Source organism: Salvelinus namaycush, chromosome 21 (assembly GCF_016432855.1).
Source record: "Salvelinus namaycush isolate Seneca chromosome 21, SaNama_1.0, whole genome shotgun sequence".
Taxonomy (NCBI): Eukaryota; Metazoa; Chordata; class Actinopteri; order Salmoniformes; family Salmonidae; genus Salvelinus; species Salvelinus namaycush.
In genome coordinates this window covers 52,278,312-52,295,733 of record NC_052327.1, presented here as the reverse complement: position 1 = coordinate 52,295,733, position 17,422 = coordinate 52,278,312, and the positions used below count along the sequence as shown (strand labels likewise).

General features: G+C 41.3%; 1 protein-coding gene across 5 annotated transcripts in view; it reads right to left on the bottom strand.

The window, feature by feature from the left end:
- The window catches only part of LOC120066483 (CUGBP Elav-like family member 2), a 48,797-nt gene that overhangs the window by 13,877 nt on the left and 17,498 nt on the right, over positions 1-17,422 (bottom strand). For all 5 annotated transcript variants that reach the window (XM_039017882.1, XM_039017883.1, XM_039017884.1 and 2 more), the window contains exons 2-3: positions 16,989-17,179; positions 4,467-4,549 (exon numbers count right to left, since the gene is read on the bottom strand). In XM_039017882.1, coding sequence (XP_038873810.1) covers positions 4,467-4,549; positions 16,989-17,179 — 274 coding nt within the window. The remainder of the gene's footprint in view (positions 1-4,466; positions 4,550-16,988; positions 17,180-17,422) is intronic.

Genomic DNA, 17,422 nt, shown 5'->3' with positions numbered 1-17,422 from the left:
AGAGGTGGGGCTCAAATCCTCAGATCCAATTTCTTTCATCTTTCTTCGGTTGGGTCAGAGCGACACACTATTCCCTATAAAGTGCGCTACTTTTTGACCGGGGCTATCTAGGGAATATGGTTTAAATTTGGGATGCAGACCAAGTCAGGGGGATTTCAGTTATTGATTACTTCCTGTCAACATTCGTTCAGGATTCATTTCACAAGTGTTGGTCTCCTCTGGTCTGCTTCTAAAAATGTTTACTGGCATTTAAAGTGAATGGAATGCTAACTAAACACCATCCATTTCCACAAGCATTGCTAACACTCTCCAAAAAATGAGCACCATAGCTCAAGCTTCCAACAAGAAGCTGGCAGAAAATCCAATCAAGTCTCCAAATTACATATTTCCACCTGTAACTTATTTCCCCTGGCAGTTCCATTAGATCCTCCAAATACACTGTGGGAGAAGTGGATCTGAAGAGTTAGCCTCTTGGATTAGCAATCTACACCTGCCATGTTGGCCCAGAGACAGCAGGAAAGGGAATTGAAGGAATATATAGCGTAGTGAGTACATTTTAACTAAGGGGAATAGAAATATGAGTGGAGTTGCAAGGTTTCAAGTTAAGTTTGTCATGGGAAATGGATTGGATATCTTACTCGAGCAAGCTTTCAATATCAAAGCAAAACACACAAGGGAGGCTAGGCTGGCTGTATGAAATGTGTTATTTTTCTAGAGAAGGGAACCATGATAAATATGTCTAGGCTTTAAGTTTAAAAATGTGTTTGCTGTGTATTTATGACAATTTTACTCCCTCGCTTGAGCACTCATGATAAAAACAAGAGGCAGTCATGCGGTTACGATTTTAGAAAATGTTTTTAATTTACAAGAGGAAAGGGAACTAAGATAAATCGACAGATGGCCCTCTCAGTATGAGGACCGGCGTCACTCACCAAGGAGAGGAAGGCACAGAGTCAGTGCGACAGGCAGGCCTATCTGCATTCAAATACTATTTGAAATCTTTCAAATAACTGCGCATTTCCATTAGCCTGCCTGGTGTGCCAAATTGGGTTGCCAGGACAGGTTTTGCAGGTTGGTTCCATTGCAACAAGCTCAAGAACAGCTCAACTATTTGAAATAGTTTTAAATAGTATTTGAACCCAGGTCTAGCGACCGACAGGGACGCAAGCTTTTCCACTGACGCGCCATGGGACTCCAGTCAATGCCAGGAGCAGCATGACTGGCTGAGGTAAGGAGCAGCTGTCCAAAATACACCATTTGAAAATGCTTTAACTGCCAGAGTAGAGCTGGGACGATAAACCAACAATTAAATAGACACCGACCAAACATCGTGGACATTTGGCTGATTTCGTAAATTACAATAAATAACCTATAGGTCTGTGTTATCACATCAGGGAGAGAGAGAGCTAGGTCAATCTGGACACGGCTGTGTGGTTATTTAGTGTTGTCACGATACCATTTCACAAATGATACGATACCAGGCCAAGTATCACCGATTAGTATTGCAATACCGAGGTGGAGGGAAAAAAGTGAGCTAGCATCATGTTGGTCCCGTCCCCAGGACGCATGTTCACGTTTTCTAAATGTCTCACCATCACTCACTCTCCCACAAACACACACTGCTCCCAACTCTTATAACGTTAGGCACCAAACAGAATTCAAAATATTAGATAGTTCAGGCTTACATTAATTAAGCCTATATGAAACCTACCTATTTAAGAACATAATGATTAGCAGTCTTATCCTTTCTTCATGGGACAATCAAATTTGCCTAAACCACCCTTCAAGTTAGCAGGTTGTTAGCTAGCTAGATAACATTAATGAACGTTGTTTGTTATCAAACCAATAATTAGCGACCCGGGATTAGTTTAAAAACAGCCCGTGACATGGTTTGTAAAATTATAAGATGTGCGCGAAACCCACTAGAAAGAAAACAAGACCTCATGTTTTATACCCGTTTAGGTTAGGACGGCAGGTTGCTAGATCGAATTCCCGAGCTGACAAGGTAAAAATCTGTTGTTCTGCCCCTGAACAAGGCAGTTAACCCACTGTTACTAGGCCGTCATTGAAAATAAGAATGTGTTCTTAACTGACTTGCCTGGTTAAATAAAGGTTAAATAAAAATACCGATTTCCGATTGTTATGAAAACTTGAAATCGGCCCTAATTAAATCAGCCATTCCGATTAATCGGTCGACCTCTAGTTGATACAATGTTTCAAGTTCCTTGCAGGCAGTCCATGCGTAGCCAATGGGATTTACAGGATATTTTTCCTTTATGATATTGTCTGTCTGCAGTGTTTTTATTTGTTGGTTTATGTAGGCTATTGTTTTACATATTTGCAATAAGTTACTTTTACATTTGTATAATTTTCATTTAGATAGTATTTTGATTAACCATGTGACATTGATTGAGACAACGACTATAAATGAATTTTAAACTGTTACACAAAAATGTGAATATTAAAAATCATAACTGGCATGCAGGTCAGTAGAAATGGTACGATTACTTGGCACTCGAAATGGAGAAGGTTGCGGACCGCTGGTGCATTCTATTACCGACAACTTTAGGAGCGCAATGGCACAATTTACGAAAACCAGTAGCAACGGGAAGAAGGTTGGGAACAGGTTTTTCCCCCTGCTGGTTAGGCTATTTATCTCTGGAAAATGGAGCAGATTCTATACATCGTTTGACATGTTTCTACGGACTGTAACGGAACCTTTTGACTTTGTCTGCGCCTAGTGATCACGCGTCATGAATTTGGATTTGTGAACTCAAGGCGCGAACAACGAGGAGGTATTTGGACATGAATGATAGACTTTATCTAACTAAAACAAACATTTGTGGAACTGGGATTCCTGGGAGTGCATTCTGATGAAGATCATCAAAGGTAAGTGAATATTTATAATGCTATTTCTGACTTCTGTTGATTCCGCAACATGGCGGGTATATGTTTGGCTTGTTTTGGTCTCTGAGCACCGTACTCAGATTATTGCATGGTTTGCTTTTTCCGTAAAGCTTTTTTGAAATCTGACAAAGGGGTTGCATTAAGGAGAAGTATATCTATAATTCTGTGCATAATACTTGTATCTTTTATCAAATTTTATTATGTGTATTTCTGTAAATTGATGTGGCTCTGTGCAAATTCACAGGAGGTTTTGGAGGCAAAGCCAAATGTAAACTGAGGTTTTTAGATATAAATATGAACTTGATTTAACAAAACATACATGTATTGTGTAACATGTTGTCCCGGGAGTGTCATCTGATGAAGAATCTCAAAGGTTAGTGATTCATTTTATCTCTATTTCTGCTTATTGTGACTCCTCTCTTTGGTTGGAAAATGGCTGTATGCTTTCTGTGACTAGGTGCTGACCTAACATAATGATATGTTGTGCTTTCGCCGAAAAGCCTTTTTGAAATCGGACACTGTGGTTGGATTAACGAGAAGTTGATCTTTAAAATGGTGTATAATACTTGTATGTTTGAGGAATTAGAATTATGAGATTTGTTTGAATTTGGCGCCCTGCAATTTCATTGGCTACGGGTTCCGCTAGTTCCCAGACAGGTTAAGTTAAAATAAGTGGTCATTCAGTATTGTTGTAATTGTCATTATTACAAATAAAACATTTATTTATTATTTAAAAATCGGCCGATTAATCGTATCGGCTTTTTTTGGTCCTCCAATAATCGGTATTGGTGTTGAAAAATCATAATCGGTCGACCTCTAGTAACAACTATTAACTTGGTCCAGCTATCAAAATTGCAACATAGGCTATTTGCAGATGGGATAAGAAATAATCAGGTAGGCCTATTATATGACATTTCTACCGGATCAGAGCTAGAAAGATTTTTCCAATAGGCTACATTAAGGAACTATTATCATTCTCAATGGATGTGACAACAGACTTCGTTTACTTGATGTTGGAGGCGAAGAAAAAAAAATACTTTGGAGAACCTGTACAGTGATGGTGAGTTAAGACAAATCAGAAAACGTATCATAAACCTGAATGGGCACATTTACAGGCCAACATTTGCGTGCAGGCCAGGTAGCCTAGGCCTACGTCACTGTGTGATCAGGCGCGTGTCCTTACTCAAGATTGACACGAGTGCTCCAAACAAATATGTTTGTTTTTTTCTTTCACACAATTGTAGCCTGGGTTGTGCGCACTGCAAACAATGTGTCCACTCCTACAATGACAATGATAAAGACTGCAATAATATAATCGAATTAACAGTAAAATATTCTACTGGTGAGCCATCCCATGGCCTTCGCAATGGATTAGTTCACTGAGACAGGTCTGAATCAGACCGGTGTCTCATGTGGCATAATTCTTTTATTTTTGTCACTGCTCCAAAAAACAAAAAAAACAAAAAAACATATTGGTCGACTAAGAGCCTATCGACCAAACAGCCGACCAGTCGAGTAAATGTGGTTACCCCTAACACACACGCTTCCTGCTTACTCACCCCAGTTAAGGTCTTTATGTTGTGCAATGCATTCTGGGCCTCCAGGGCAGCTTTTCTGGTATAAAATGTTACAAAACAGCATCCTAGAGGAGAGAAGGGGGGCGGGGAGGAGAGAAAAACATAATTGAATGAGAGACCAGTAAGGTAATTCGTACAGCAACGCTGTTCCAAGACAAGAAATGGAATGTAAATAGAACGCGGTGCGCACCATGTCACACGTTTAGAACGCGGTGCGCACCATGTCACACGTTTAGAACGCGGTGCGCACCATGTCACACGTTTAGAACGCGGTGCGCACCATGTCACACGTTTAGAACGCGGTGCGCACCATGTCACACGTTTAGAACGCGGTGCGCACCATGTCACACGTTTAGAACGCGGTGCGCACCATGTCACACGTTTAGAACGCGGTGCGCACCATGTCACACGTTTAGAACGCGGTGCGCACCATGTCACACGTTTAGAACGCGGTGCGCACCATGTCACACGTTTAGAACACGGTGCGCACCATGTCACACGTTTAGAACATGTGCCACGTTACTTTCACCACCACGGTTGAACATACAGTACATAACGCAGAGAGCATGCAAAAGGACAGGCAGTGGCTCCTAGCTGGCTAGATAAAGAGACAGGGCTGAGGGTGAAGGCTATAGTTGACACACATGACTGTCCTGCCACAGAAAGGGCAGAGCGCAAGAGACCAAGGGGCTAGCCGTCAGTCAGGATCACTGATCAGTGGTAGAGGGCCACTGTACCGTCCACCCACACTAACAGAGAACGGCACTCCATTGCATCAGTGTGAAGTGTTGCGAATACACATTTAAAAAGGCAATACAGTACACACAATGGTACAGAGAACGGGCGAGAGAGAACGAGAGAGAGGGGGGGCGAGAGAGGGAACGAGAGAGGGGGAAGCGAGAGAGAACGAGAGAGGGGGAAGCGAGAGAGAACGAGAGAGGGGGAAGCGAGAGAGAACGAGAGAGGGGGGGGCGAGAGAGAACGAGAGAGGGGGGGGCGAGAGAGAACGAGAGAGGGGGGGGCGAGAGAGAGAACGAGAGAGAGAGGGGGTCGAGAGAGAGAACGAGAGGGGGGGGGGGGGGGGGGGGCGCGAGAGAGAGAACGAGAGGGGGGGGATGGTGGGAGAAAATTAGAGACGAGAAGGAGAACATTCTCATCCTTCCGCCCCAGTAGACCGCCAGTGGCGTTCCATCCTGTCAGTTTCTCTGGGCTGGGAGCACACAGAGCTTGGTAGAGAGCAAGCGCACAAAAACACACAGAAGTGGAACACTGCAGCGTCTCTGACCTACATAATGTTGTTTTATGCTGCTACTGCAGAGTGCAGCTCTCTTTCCCTCACAGGATGTGTGTGTGTGTCTGTATTATGCCGTTACTGTAGTGTGGAAGCTCCTCTCTCCTACCCAGGCCGCGCTGTGTAGAGAGAGAGAGAGATACTCTTTATATGCATTGGAGCCATTCGATGTAAGATGCTCCCTCTCTCCAAAAGGCAGCTGAGTACTCACTCTGATGAGGCTAAATAAATAAACAGACCCATCTCTACCTTCTGATATCTCACAAAGATACCCTGGAGTCAACATGACCTAAAATAAACACAGCACTTCAAACCTGACTGCTCAATATGAACCAGGATTATTCAAACAAAAGCCTGATGGAGGGCATGAGGGGGGGTTAAAATGCAGCATGGGCGTCACCAAAACCTCTTGATGAAACTCCCCAGTTCACCCAACAGGGGGTAGGACTACTGGGCCAAGGCCCCCAGGCTATGATGGTGAAAGAGATTGTGAAGAGGGGGAGAGAGCAAGAGGGAAGAGAGAGGGGCAGCAGACCATAAATAGCCATAATATGACATTTGAAATGGCTATTCCCTTTGGAAGTGTAATGTTACCTGTTCATTAAAAAAAAAAAAAAACTATTTCACTTGCTTTGGCAATGTAAACATATGTTTCCCAATGCCAATAAAACCCTTTGAATTGACTAGAGAACAGAGAGAGCGAGGGGGGGCAGGGGAAGAGAACGAGAGAAAGTGTGAACCTCCATCCTCCTATTCAGAATAAACCTCAAAGTCAGCAGAGCCAAAGGGCTGCTGTGATCAACCCAGATTATCTATTAGAATAAATTACCATTAAATTAACATGTCAATGGGACATCACAGCTGACACTACTCTATGCCGAGGAGCGAGAGAGCTCCTCTGCTTTGAACTATTCATCCTCTCACACCAAGACACACAATGTGCTCTATATTCAGCAGTACCTAGTAGACACTGGTCTGACCATTAAGTACACAGATGCCCGGGTATCCATCCATTTAGCCCATCTAGACGTTTATACTGAAGCCTAATCATGATGTACATTTAATAACAGAATGGAGAGAGCAGTTCAATTTTAGGTGGCGCTTGCTTAGAACAGTGCAGAAGACTATATTATTATAGCTCAGAGAGGTGGGACACAAGATACCTGTGAAAATTCCAGACTGCAACTGAGATTAGGCCTATCCTTACACCACCCCCCCCAGCTCTGAGGCACTGGCACTTCCAGATAGCCCACTTCAGACAAAATCCCATCACCAAAGCAGGTTCAACAAACCACATAAAAACCACTTGTTGGTAGATTATGGCTTTGAATCCCTCAGGATTGAGACATCTGGCCATAAAAAAAATATTTTTCACAGACCATAGATAGCAGATGAGCTGTCGTTGTTTTGTCACGTTCACCTGGAGGCTGGGTTACTTTCAGTGGCACATACTAGAATTGGGCGGTATGCAGATTATCATACCGTTTCTGTACTGTACCATTTTTTATTTATTTAACCTTTATTTAACTAGGCAAGTCAGTTACCTGCTTATGGCTGCAGGGGCAGTATTGAGTAGCTTGATGAAAGGTGCACAGAGGTGCCCAGAGTAAACGGCCTGCTCCTCAGTCATAGTTGCTAATATATGCATATTATTCGTATTGGATAGAAAACTCTGAAGTTTCTAAAACTGTTTGAATTATGTCTGCGAGTATAACAGAACTCATATGGCAGGCAAAAACCTGAGAAGAAATCCAACCAGGACAAAATGATTTTGGTCGACTTTCAACTCATCGCCTATTGAAAACACAGTAGGATATGGATCTGTTTGCACTTCCTACGGCTTCCACTATATGTCAACAGTCTGTAGAACCTTGAATGAAGCTTCTACTGTGATGTGGAGCAGAATAAGAGGGGAATGAGTCAGTGGTCTGGCAGAGAGCCAGGTCCTGGTCACACGCATTCCACATGATATCGACTTACGTTCCATTACTTCTATACACAAACGAATTCTCCGGTTGGAACGTTATTGAATATTTATGATAACAAAATCCTAAAGATTGATTATATACTTAGTTTGACAAGTTTCTTCGACCTGTAATATAACCTTTTGAAGCTTTCGTCCGACGTTCGGCTGGACCTGCACGAGCATTTGGATTTGTGTACTAAACGCGCTAACAAAAGTAGCTACTTGGACATAAATGATGGACATTACCGAGTGGGAGTCCTGGGAGTGCATTCCGACGAAGATCAGCAAAGGTAAGTGAAAATTTATAATGCTTTTTATGAGTTTTGTTGACTGCACAATTTGGCGGGTAACTGTATGGCTTCCTTTTGTGGCTGAACACTGTTCACAGATTATTGAATATTGTGCTTTTGCCGTAAAGATTTTTGAAATCTGACACAGCGGTTGCATTAAGAACAAGTGTATCTTTAATTCTATGTAAAACATGTATCTTTCATCAAAGTTTATGATGAGTATTTATGTTATTTGACGTGGCTCTCTGCAATTTCTCTGGATATTTTGGAGGCATTTCTGAACATGGCGCCAATGTAAACTGATGTTTTTGGATATAAATATGAACTTTATCGAACAAAACATACATGTATTGTGTAACATGACGTCCTATGAGTGTCATCTGATGAAGATCATCAAAGGTTACTGATTAATTTTCTCTCTATTTCTGCTTTTTGTGACTCCTGTCTTTGGCTGGGAAAATAGCTGGGTTTTTCTGTGACTTGGTGGTGACCTAACAATCGTTTGTGGTGCTTTCGCTGTAAAGCCTACTTGAAATCGGTCACTTTGGTGGGATTAACAACAAGATTACCTTTAAAATGGTATAAGATAAACATAAGACTGTTTGAGGAATTTAATTATGAGATTTGTTTGAATTTGGCGCCCTGCACTTTCACTGGCTGTTGTCATATCATCCCGTTAACGGGATTGCAACCATAATAACAAATTCTTATTTACAATGACAGCCTACTAGGGAACAGTGGGTTAACTGCCTTGCTCAGGGGGCAGAATGCCAGATTTTTACCTTGTCAGCTCGGGGTTTCAATCTAGCAACCTTTTGGTACCCCGTATTACCGAAAGTGCAAGGGGCACTATTTAAAAATAAAAAAAAATGTATAATGTAGGCCAAAGGGATCTTGATCCAGGAAAGGGTTGACTGTCTCTGCTGTAACCAAGATGATGATCTTGACATCTAGCCACTTAGAAAACTAAATGCATAGCTGGAGGCCTGAACTGGAGATAATAATAATCTCAGATTTCTAATAGTTACACTTAAAAGTTGCAATATGTAACTTTTTGGGTGACCTGACCAAATACACATAGAAATGTGTGTTAGAGCCATCATTCTCATTGAAAGCAAGTCTAAAAAGCAGAAGATATGTTCTATTTTTATGCTTCCTGTTCTTAAGTTCCAGTTTTTGCAGTCTTTTACTTTCGGTTTTATACACAAGCTTCAAATACAATATTTTTGGTTATGTAAAAGCCCTTTCAAAGCAGTTTAGATGGTACAATGATAGTCTACACTACTTGCTTGGGTCACAAACTGAAATTAAAAGCTTACTATTAATTTTTGTAACCAGGAAATGGAAAATCACGATTTCTGCATAGTTTATCATCGCTGCGAAGGGAATGTATCAGGAGAAGAGAGGGGTGACTTGGAAGGGCTGCAAGCTATCCTTCTTTGCGATAGTCTGTGTGTGAGACACTATCCCATATAGAACTCACTGGCCAATATAGCTATGCCCTTATTTCTGGTCCTCTGAGTTTTTCTAAAGTAATTCCAGCGCCTTGCGATAGTCATCGAAGCTCGGTCTTTCACCCTTCCATGTAAAGCGTTAGCACAGCTAAGTTGGTGGGTGTGAAACGTACATCCAACTCATGAAGCCTCTTCCTTGTTGCGGAAAAATACCCCTTTTATCCGCCGGCTCCGTGGTCCTATCGGACAGAAACGGTGAAATGACAATTCGGCCAACTAATAGCTACAGTACCATTTTAGACTGTATAGCTACAACGCTATTTTGGTCACTGGACTGTACCAAGTGACAGAGCAGCGATACACATATTAATGAGGGACGTGGGTGTGGAGACTTGTCAATCCTAAAGAAAGAAGGAAAATATATTTTATTCACATAACCATTAATCTTATTCCAGGATAGATTACTTCCTAATTTACAAGAGTATGACTAAAGACGTGATAGATTGACTGACCACACAACAGAATGATTTATAGCAGTGGAGGCTGATATGGCTAAGAAAAGCCTTAGATGGAATAAGGATGTATTCATCCTCCAAGACCAAACAGTTCATCTTACCCCTCGATGAAGATCAAGTGTTAGTTTTTTTTCTTCCCCTTTTCAAACATTGGTTACACTGATACATTGAATAAATGGTGTGGGAGGCCCCTAAAGCTTATGTTAGAAGCAAAATAATAGCACACAAGTAGAAAGGAGAAAAAAAAGGTAGAGAAAGAGTCGAAAAACTCAAATTAAAGAGCTGAAAAAAAGGAGTAATCAAGGAAAAATACACCCTATTGAAACAAGTCTGATCTGAAGTTTCAATTACATGAGATCTAACAAAAAAAAAGGTTAAATATGCAATGTTTCGGCCGAGGACAAACTTTTGAAAATGGTGAAAAAAGTAAATTGGCTAGACAAATGAAACAAAAAGATACCAGTTTTGTAATACCAGCTATCAAAAATGGAAGTGAGTACAAAAGATATGAACAATGTGGTGTGACTTTTACTCAACGCTTTATAAGTCTGAATGTAAAACTTAGACCTAGCTAACTGTAAAGCCTCTCCCCCACCCCCCAAAGATGGCGCTTCCGGGGGTGTCGTTCCCAGATCAAATACAGGATTTGGATGCTCCTATACTAGAATCTGAGATAACAGCCATCACCTTAATGAAGTCTGGAAAGTCACCAGGATTAGACGGCTTCCCGGTTGAGTATTATAAGAGCAATATTGACGTATTAGCTCATATATTAACCTCTTTGGGCTCAAGGGGCAGTATTGAGTAGCCATATAAAAGGTGCCCATTTCAAAAAGGCCTCGTACTCAATTCTTGCTCGTACAATATGCATATTATTATTACTATTGGATAGAAAACACTCTAGTTTCTAAAACCGTTTGAATTATATCTGTGGGTGAAACAGAACTCGACTTAGAGCAATTTTCCTATGTGTATGTCAGAATGCAGAATTTTGCTGGCTGTTCTGAGACCTGTGTATTAATTTGCCTGTCCTCTATTGGTTGAGATGCACTGCATACGCCTTCCACTGGGTGTCAGCGAATAGGGAGAGTTGAAATGGAGTTTCTACGTAGTTCCCAAAGGTTATAAATTGCTTGGAACCGAAGTGTCCCATCTTTCCACTCTTCGCTCTGACGCAGGGAGGGTCTTGGCATGTCATTTTAGAAGCTCCCGTTTTAGCTCCTAGATATATCCGGCTCTGTTTTTATTCGATATAGGTGTTGAAGACATCGTAATGTTGTTATTTTAAACCGAATTATATCAGTTTGTCAGTATATTGCGATTTTCGGGTATTTATTTTCGTGACGTTGTAGGAAGTTGGGTATCTCTGGCCCACATGGCTATTGTTTACTGCTAATTGCAACGTTGAAGACGACGTTCTCCAACCTAGCAACGATTCTTTTGGACAAAGGACACCTTTCCCAAGATTCTGATGGGAGTTCATCGAAAAGTAAGAACTATTTATGCTGATAATTCATTGTTCTGTTGAAAAATGTCAAATGCATAAGACGCCATTTCCTGCAGTGTAGCCTTGCGTTATCGCAGCCTGTATTGCGCAGTAAGGTTAATTTTAAAAATGTAATTCAGCGATTGCATTAAGAACTAATTTGTCTTTCAATTGCTGTCCAACCTGTATTTTTTTAGTCAAGTTTATGAATAGTTTGATAAGAATAGGTGCCTTTACAAGATGGCGCCGGACAGATTGCTTGACGTTATGGACACTATTCTCAATGTATAAGCACGATTTGTGCCGCTAAATATGCACATTTTCGAACAAACTCTATATGCATTGTGTAATATGATGTTACAGGACTGTCATCTGAAGAATTCTGAGAAAGTTAGTGAAAAAATTAATATATTTTGGTGGTTTATACGTTATAGCTATTTTTGCCTTGAATCAATGCTGGTGTGATGTTTGCTATTGTGCTAAGCTAATATAACGCTATATTGTGTTTTCGCTGTAAAACACTTGATAAATCGGAAATATTGTCTGGAATCACAAGATGCCTGTCTTTCAATTGCTGTACACTATGTATTTTTCAGAAATGTTTTATGATGAGTATTTAGTTATTTGGCGTTGGTGTCTAATTTTTCTGTCTGCTTTCGGTGCAATTTCTAACTGTAGCTGCAATGTAAACTATGATTTATACCTGAAATATGCACATTTTTCTAACAAAACATATGCTATACAATAAATATGTTATCAGACTGTCATCTGATGAAGTTGTTTCTTGGTTAGTGGCTATTTATATCTTTATTTGGTCGAATTTGTGATAGCTACTGATGGAGTAAAAAAACTGATGGAGTAAAAATAGTGGTGTCTTTTGCTAACGTGGTTAGCTAATAGATTTACATAGTGTCTTCCCTGTAAAACATTTTAAAAATCGGACATGTTGGCTTGATTCACAAGATGTGTACCTTTCATCTGGTGTCTTGGACTTGTTAATGTGTGAAAGTTAAATATTTAAAAAAAATATCTTTTGAATTTCGCGCCCTGCACTTTGAGCTGGCTGTTGTCATAAGTGTACCGACGTCGGGCTTGCACGCCAAACAGGTTAACAGGTGTATGCAGAAGCTCTGTAAGTGGAGCAGCTACCTGATACTTAATAAGGCACTCATTTAATTAATTCTCAAGAAGGATAGAGCCAGGGAGTTTTCGCCCTATCAGTTTAATTGGAGTTGATTGTAAGGTGCTCTCCAAAGTACTAGCCATGAGGCTGGAGAAGGTTTTACCTCATATTACTCACACAGATCAGGTGGGATTTGTAAAAAAAAAAAAAAGTAGTACCGCCACAGAATCTTAGACGTTTGCTTCACCTCATGTGGCTGAGTGAAAAAGAGGATACTCAGGCGGCAGCCTATTCCCTAGATGCGGAGAAGGTATTCGATAGGGTGGAGTGGGGCTTTTTCACATATACCCTTGAAAATAAGTTTGGCTTTGGCCCTAGATTTATCAAGTGCGTTAAGGTATTTATACTCCAATCCAAGAGCAGCAGTTCTCACAAAATGGTATTATCTTTTTTCTTCTCTTAATAAAATAAAATTTGCCGAGGGGAACCCAGCAGGGTAGTCCTCTCACACCTCTCCTTTTTACTATATTTTTAGAGCCCTTGACAGCTGCAATCAGAGCTGATTCAGGAATCAAAAAGAGTGATGGGAGGTGCCAGAGAGCATAAGCTGTTTTTAAATATGCTGACGACATATTGTTACTCATTTAGGGAACCGGCCACATCAATCCCTTTGGTTTTGAACACAATTGACACGTTCTCAAATATCTGGTTTTCAGATGGGGCAAAATAAATACTGTTAAAATGGTTGTGGTGTCAGTTTAATTGTGTGTCCATGATGCTCCCTGTGACCATTTTTCCCTTACTATTTAAGCAGTACAATCAAATAATTATCTTTGGGATGGGGGGAAAAAACCCGGAATAGATGCGAACAAGTTACATGCTTCAAGGGATAAAGGAGGACTAGCATTACCCAATGTAGAACTATACAACATATCATTTGAAGTATTTAAATTGGCAAGACACTGTGGAAATTATGATTCCCATTTGGGATGGACTCAGATTGAGAGGTCTCACAGCCCCGTTTAAGCCTATTGAGGCCTAAACACAAAAAACATTTTCAGAGACAGCCAACTGAAGAGGCTAACCCAATCCTACAACATTCCCAAGGTATGGGTTAACATTCATAATTTCTTTTTAGTTAATTAAGCAAGTCAGTTAAGAACAAATTCTTATTTACAATGACGGCCTACCAGGGAACAGTGGATTAACTGCCTTGATCAGGGGCAGAACAGATTTTTACCTTGTCAGCTCAGGGATTCAATCCAGTAACCTTTTGGTTACTGGCCCAAGGCTCTAACAACTAGGCTACCTGCCGCCCCAGACGCTTGGAATTTCCCGGTATAAACAAAAATATTCTTCCATATGGCACAACCCATCGGTTTACATAGGAAAACATTAAATTTATCTGGGGGGTATGGCTGAGATAATGCCTGCATGCACTAGGGCAGGTATTCCCCCCAGGGGTACGCACAATGCCGGTGAGGGTACGCCAAATAAAAATGTGATTCACATTTTCAAACAGTACATTTATACTTCCCAACAGGGCTATATATTTGAAATAGCACTGTCAAATAATTAACATCCAATCACATGAACCATTACTCTTGCGGGTAACAATTTGAAAAATAAGCCACAGGAGTTTGAGTGAGAATAAAAGACGACTTTCAAGTAGTAAGACATGTATAAAAGCAACAGATACCATTAATAAGGGGCTACTAGCGTCTTATACGGCGAGCTACCGAGTGGCTAGGACAGGCAAGCCCCATACTATTGTGGAGAACTTAATTCTTCCTGCTGCCGCAGACATGGCTGGGACAATGCTGGGGAAAAGGCCCAAAAAACTATACAGACAATGCCTTCATCAAACACTGTTCCACGACGCATCAGTGACATGGCAGGAGACGTTTTTAAACAATTACCGCGTCACATACAAGCCAGTAAATTCTATGCGTTACAGCTGGATGAGTCAGATGTGGCGGGCCTGGCACAGCTCCTGGTATATGTCCATTATGTTTATTGGGGGGGTCAATTAAGGAAGACATCCTCTTCTGCAAACCACTGGAAACCAGTACAACGTGAGAGGATATTTTAAGTACTGGACAGCTTTGTGACATCAAATGGACTTGTGGTCAAGATGGGTTGGTATCTGTACTCAAGGCGCAAAAGCCATGACCCGGGAGACATAGTGGAGCGGTAACGCGTGTGCAAGCAGTTGCTCCCCACGCCACTTGGGTACACTGCAGCATCCACCGAGAGGCTCTTGCTACCAAGGGAATGCCTGACAGCTTGAAAGACGTTTTGGACACTGCAGTGAAAATGGTTAACTTTGTTAAAGCAAGGCCCCTGAACTCTCATGTATTTTCTGCATTATGCAATGATATGGGCAGCGACCACGTAACGCTTTTACAACATACAGAAGTGCGCTGGTTATTAAGGGGCAAAGTATTGTCCCGTTTTTTGGACTTGAGAGAAGAGCTTAAATTCTCTTTACTGACCATAATTTTCACTTGTCTGACAAGTTTCTCACATGACTGGCCTTTCTGGGTGATGTTTTTTTCTCTCCAGAAAGATCTGAATTTAGGATTACAGGGACTCTCCGCAATAGTATTCAATGTGCGGGACAATATTGAGGCTATGATTAAGAAGTCGGAGCTCTTTTTTGTCCGCATTAACAAGGAAAACACACAGGTCTTTCCATCATTGTATGATTTGTGTGTGCAAATGAACTCAAGCTTACGGACAATGTCAAATGTGATACCCAGGTACTTTCCCGAAACGGACAACACAAACAACTGGATACGTTCTCCCTTTCATGCCCTGCCTCCAGTCCTCTTACTGATCTCTGAACAAGAGAGCCTCATGGAACTTGCAACAAGCGGTTCTATGAAAATTGAATTTAAATCAGAAGCCACTGCCAGATTTCTGAATAGGGCTGCGCTCAGAGTTTCTTGCCTTGTAAAATCACACTGTTAAGACACTGATGACCTTTGCAACCACGTATCTATGCGAGAGTGGATTCTCAGCCCTCACTAGCATGAAAACTAAATACAGGCACAGACTATGTGGAAAATTATTTAAGACTGAGACTCTCTTATACAACCCAACATTGCAGAGTTATAGTGCTTATGTCCTATCAGGTCCTGAAGGAATATCACAGTCCGCTTCAGTGTTTTATAAAAAGAGTCATGCACAACATGGGAACTGAGAATTGAAGTTTGATTTGGCAGATGGATCTTAAAATTGTGACATTGAGGAATATGTATGGAAAAATATGTGTTTCCAATGTAGGGTGGTGTACCAGGGATACATTTATACATAAGATTGTTCAGATACTACTGGACCCCAGATAAGTATTTAGCAATAAAGCCATTTTCATGCTGGAAATGCAAGGGTGTACCTTTCTGCATGCTATATGGGGATGTCCCATGGTGCTTGCTTTCTGGAAAGAGGTGGGTGGCACAGCCTATACCAAAGTCCCCACAGCTGTGCTTATTAGGGGACTAATCTATTATAACCACCACGTATTAGCAAAGTAGAGTTTGGTCTTGCCTCACCGGGTTTTCTTTCTGCGGCTAGACTTGTACTAACTACATAACTGGAAGAGAGCAGATTGTCCGAAAACAGATTAGTTTAAACTAATGGCGGAGACTGCATCTTATGAATCAATGATAGCGAAATGTTGTCTGATATGGGAACACTTTCTGAATTATATATAAGGGACCGGACGTGCGGGTGAGAAGCTAGGGCTTAAGTTAGAACAGTTGTGTAATGGGTGTTTTATTTTTTTATGTATTATTATTATTAGTTTGCCGTTTAATATTCCACTGATATATGGTTGAAAGGTGCTGTATAGTTAGGTGTTATGTAATGGTGTAATGTAATTTAGATGTTTAAAAAAAATAATAACTGCAGGCTTCCATGTCGCCGTCTTGTCTAATTGCGAGGCTAAACGAAACAGCTCAACTCAGGTACCCTTTTAGAAGGTGATAGTCTTAAATGGAAAATAATCTCTCCCTCTCACCAGAGGAAAGACAATGTTTTCCATAATGCACAGGTGTAAGGAGGGTTGGTATTTAAACCTTAATAACATATTAGAACCTAATGTTGTATTTTAAGTAATAGACAACTGTGTGCACAAACAGCTTGCAGCGCCTGGCTCAGAGGTATTAGCCGTCAACACTGACAATGAATGGTGTTGGCACCTTGTCTTTCTGTCTGTGTTTCAGTCCTCTTTGGCCTCTAGGGCCTGGGCTATTGTAAAGGTATTTATGCTGGTATAGAAAGGGCTTCATTAGAGACATTTTAAATTGATTATTTGCTCTGCAGGTGTCTGGGTGCAGTGTGTGTGTGTGTTCGCTCTGTGCCCGTCTCCCCCTTACCTTTGCTCTGGGGGGGTGTGGCGGTGCGGTCTCGGAGGATGTTGATCTGGTGCACGGCGCCGTAGGGCTCAAACAGCTCCTTGAGCTCGGTTTCTGTCCAGGAGCGAGGTATCTGGCCAACGAACATCTTGATGGAGTCATGGTCAGGTGTTTCCAGGTTCTCAATGGAACCGTTCATCTTGTTGCCGTTGCTGTGGGGGAGAAGTGAGGGATTATTAGACTGTACCAGAACCTGAAACATACTTCTGGGTCCACCAGTCAGTGTGGCTAGTACAGTTGCCTGGCACTTAAGCAGTTAAGTTGTGCTGCAGTATTAGCAGAATAATTGCCCCCTAGCGATAGTTTGTCACATCTGTACCACGTTTATTTCTATTTTAACATACATTTTAGAGCACATAACTAACAAGTCTGGCTGACAGGAAAAAAAAAAAAGA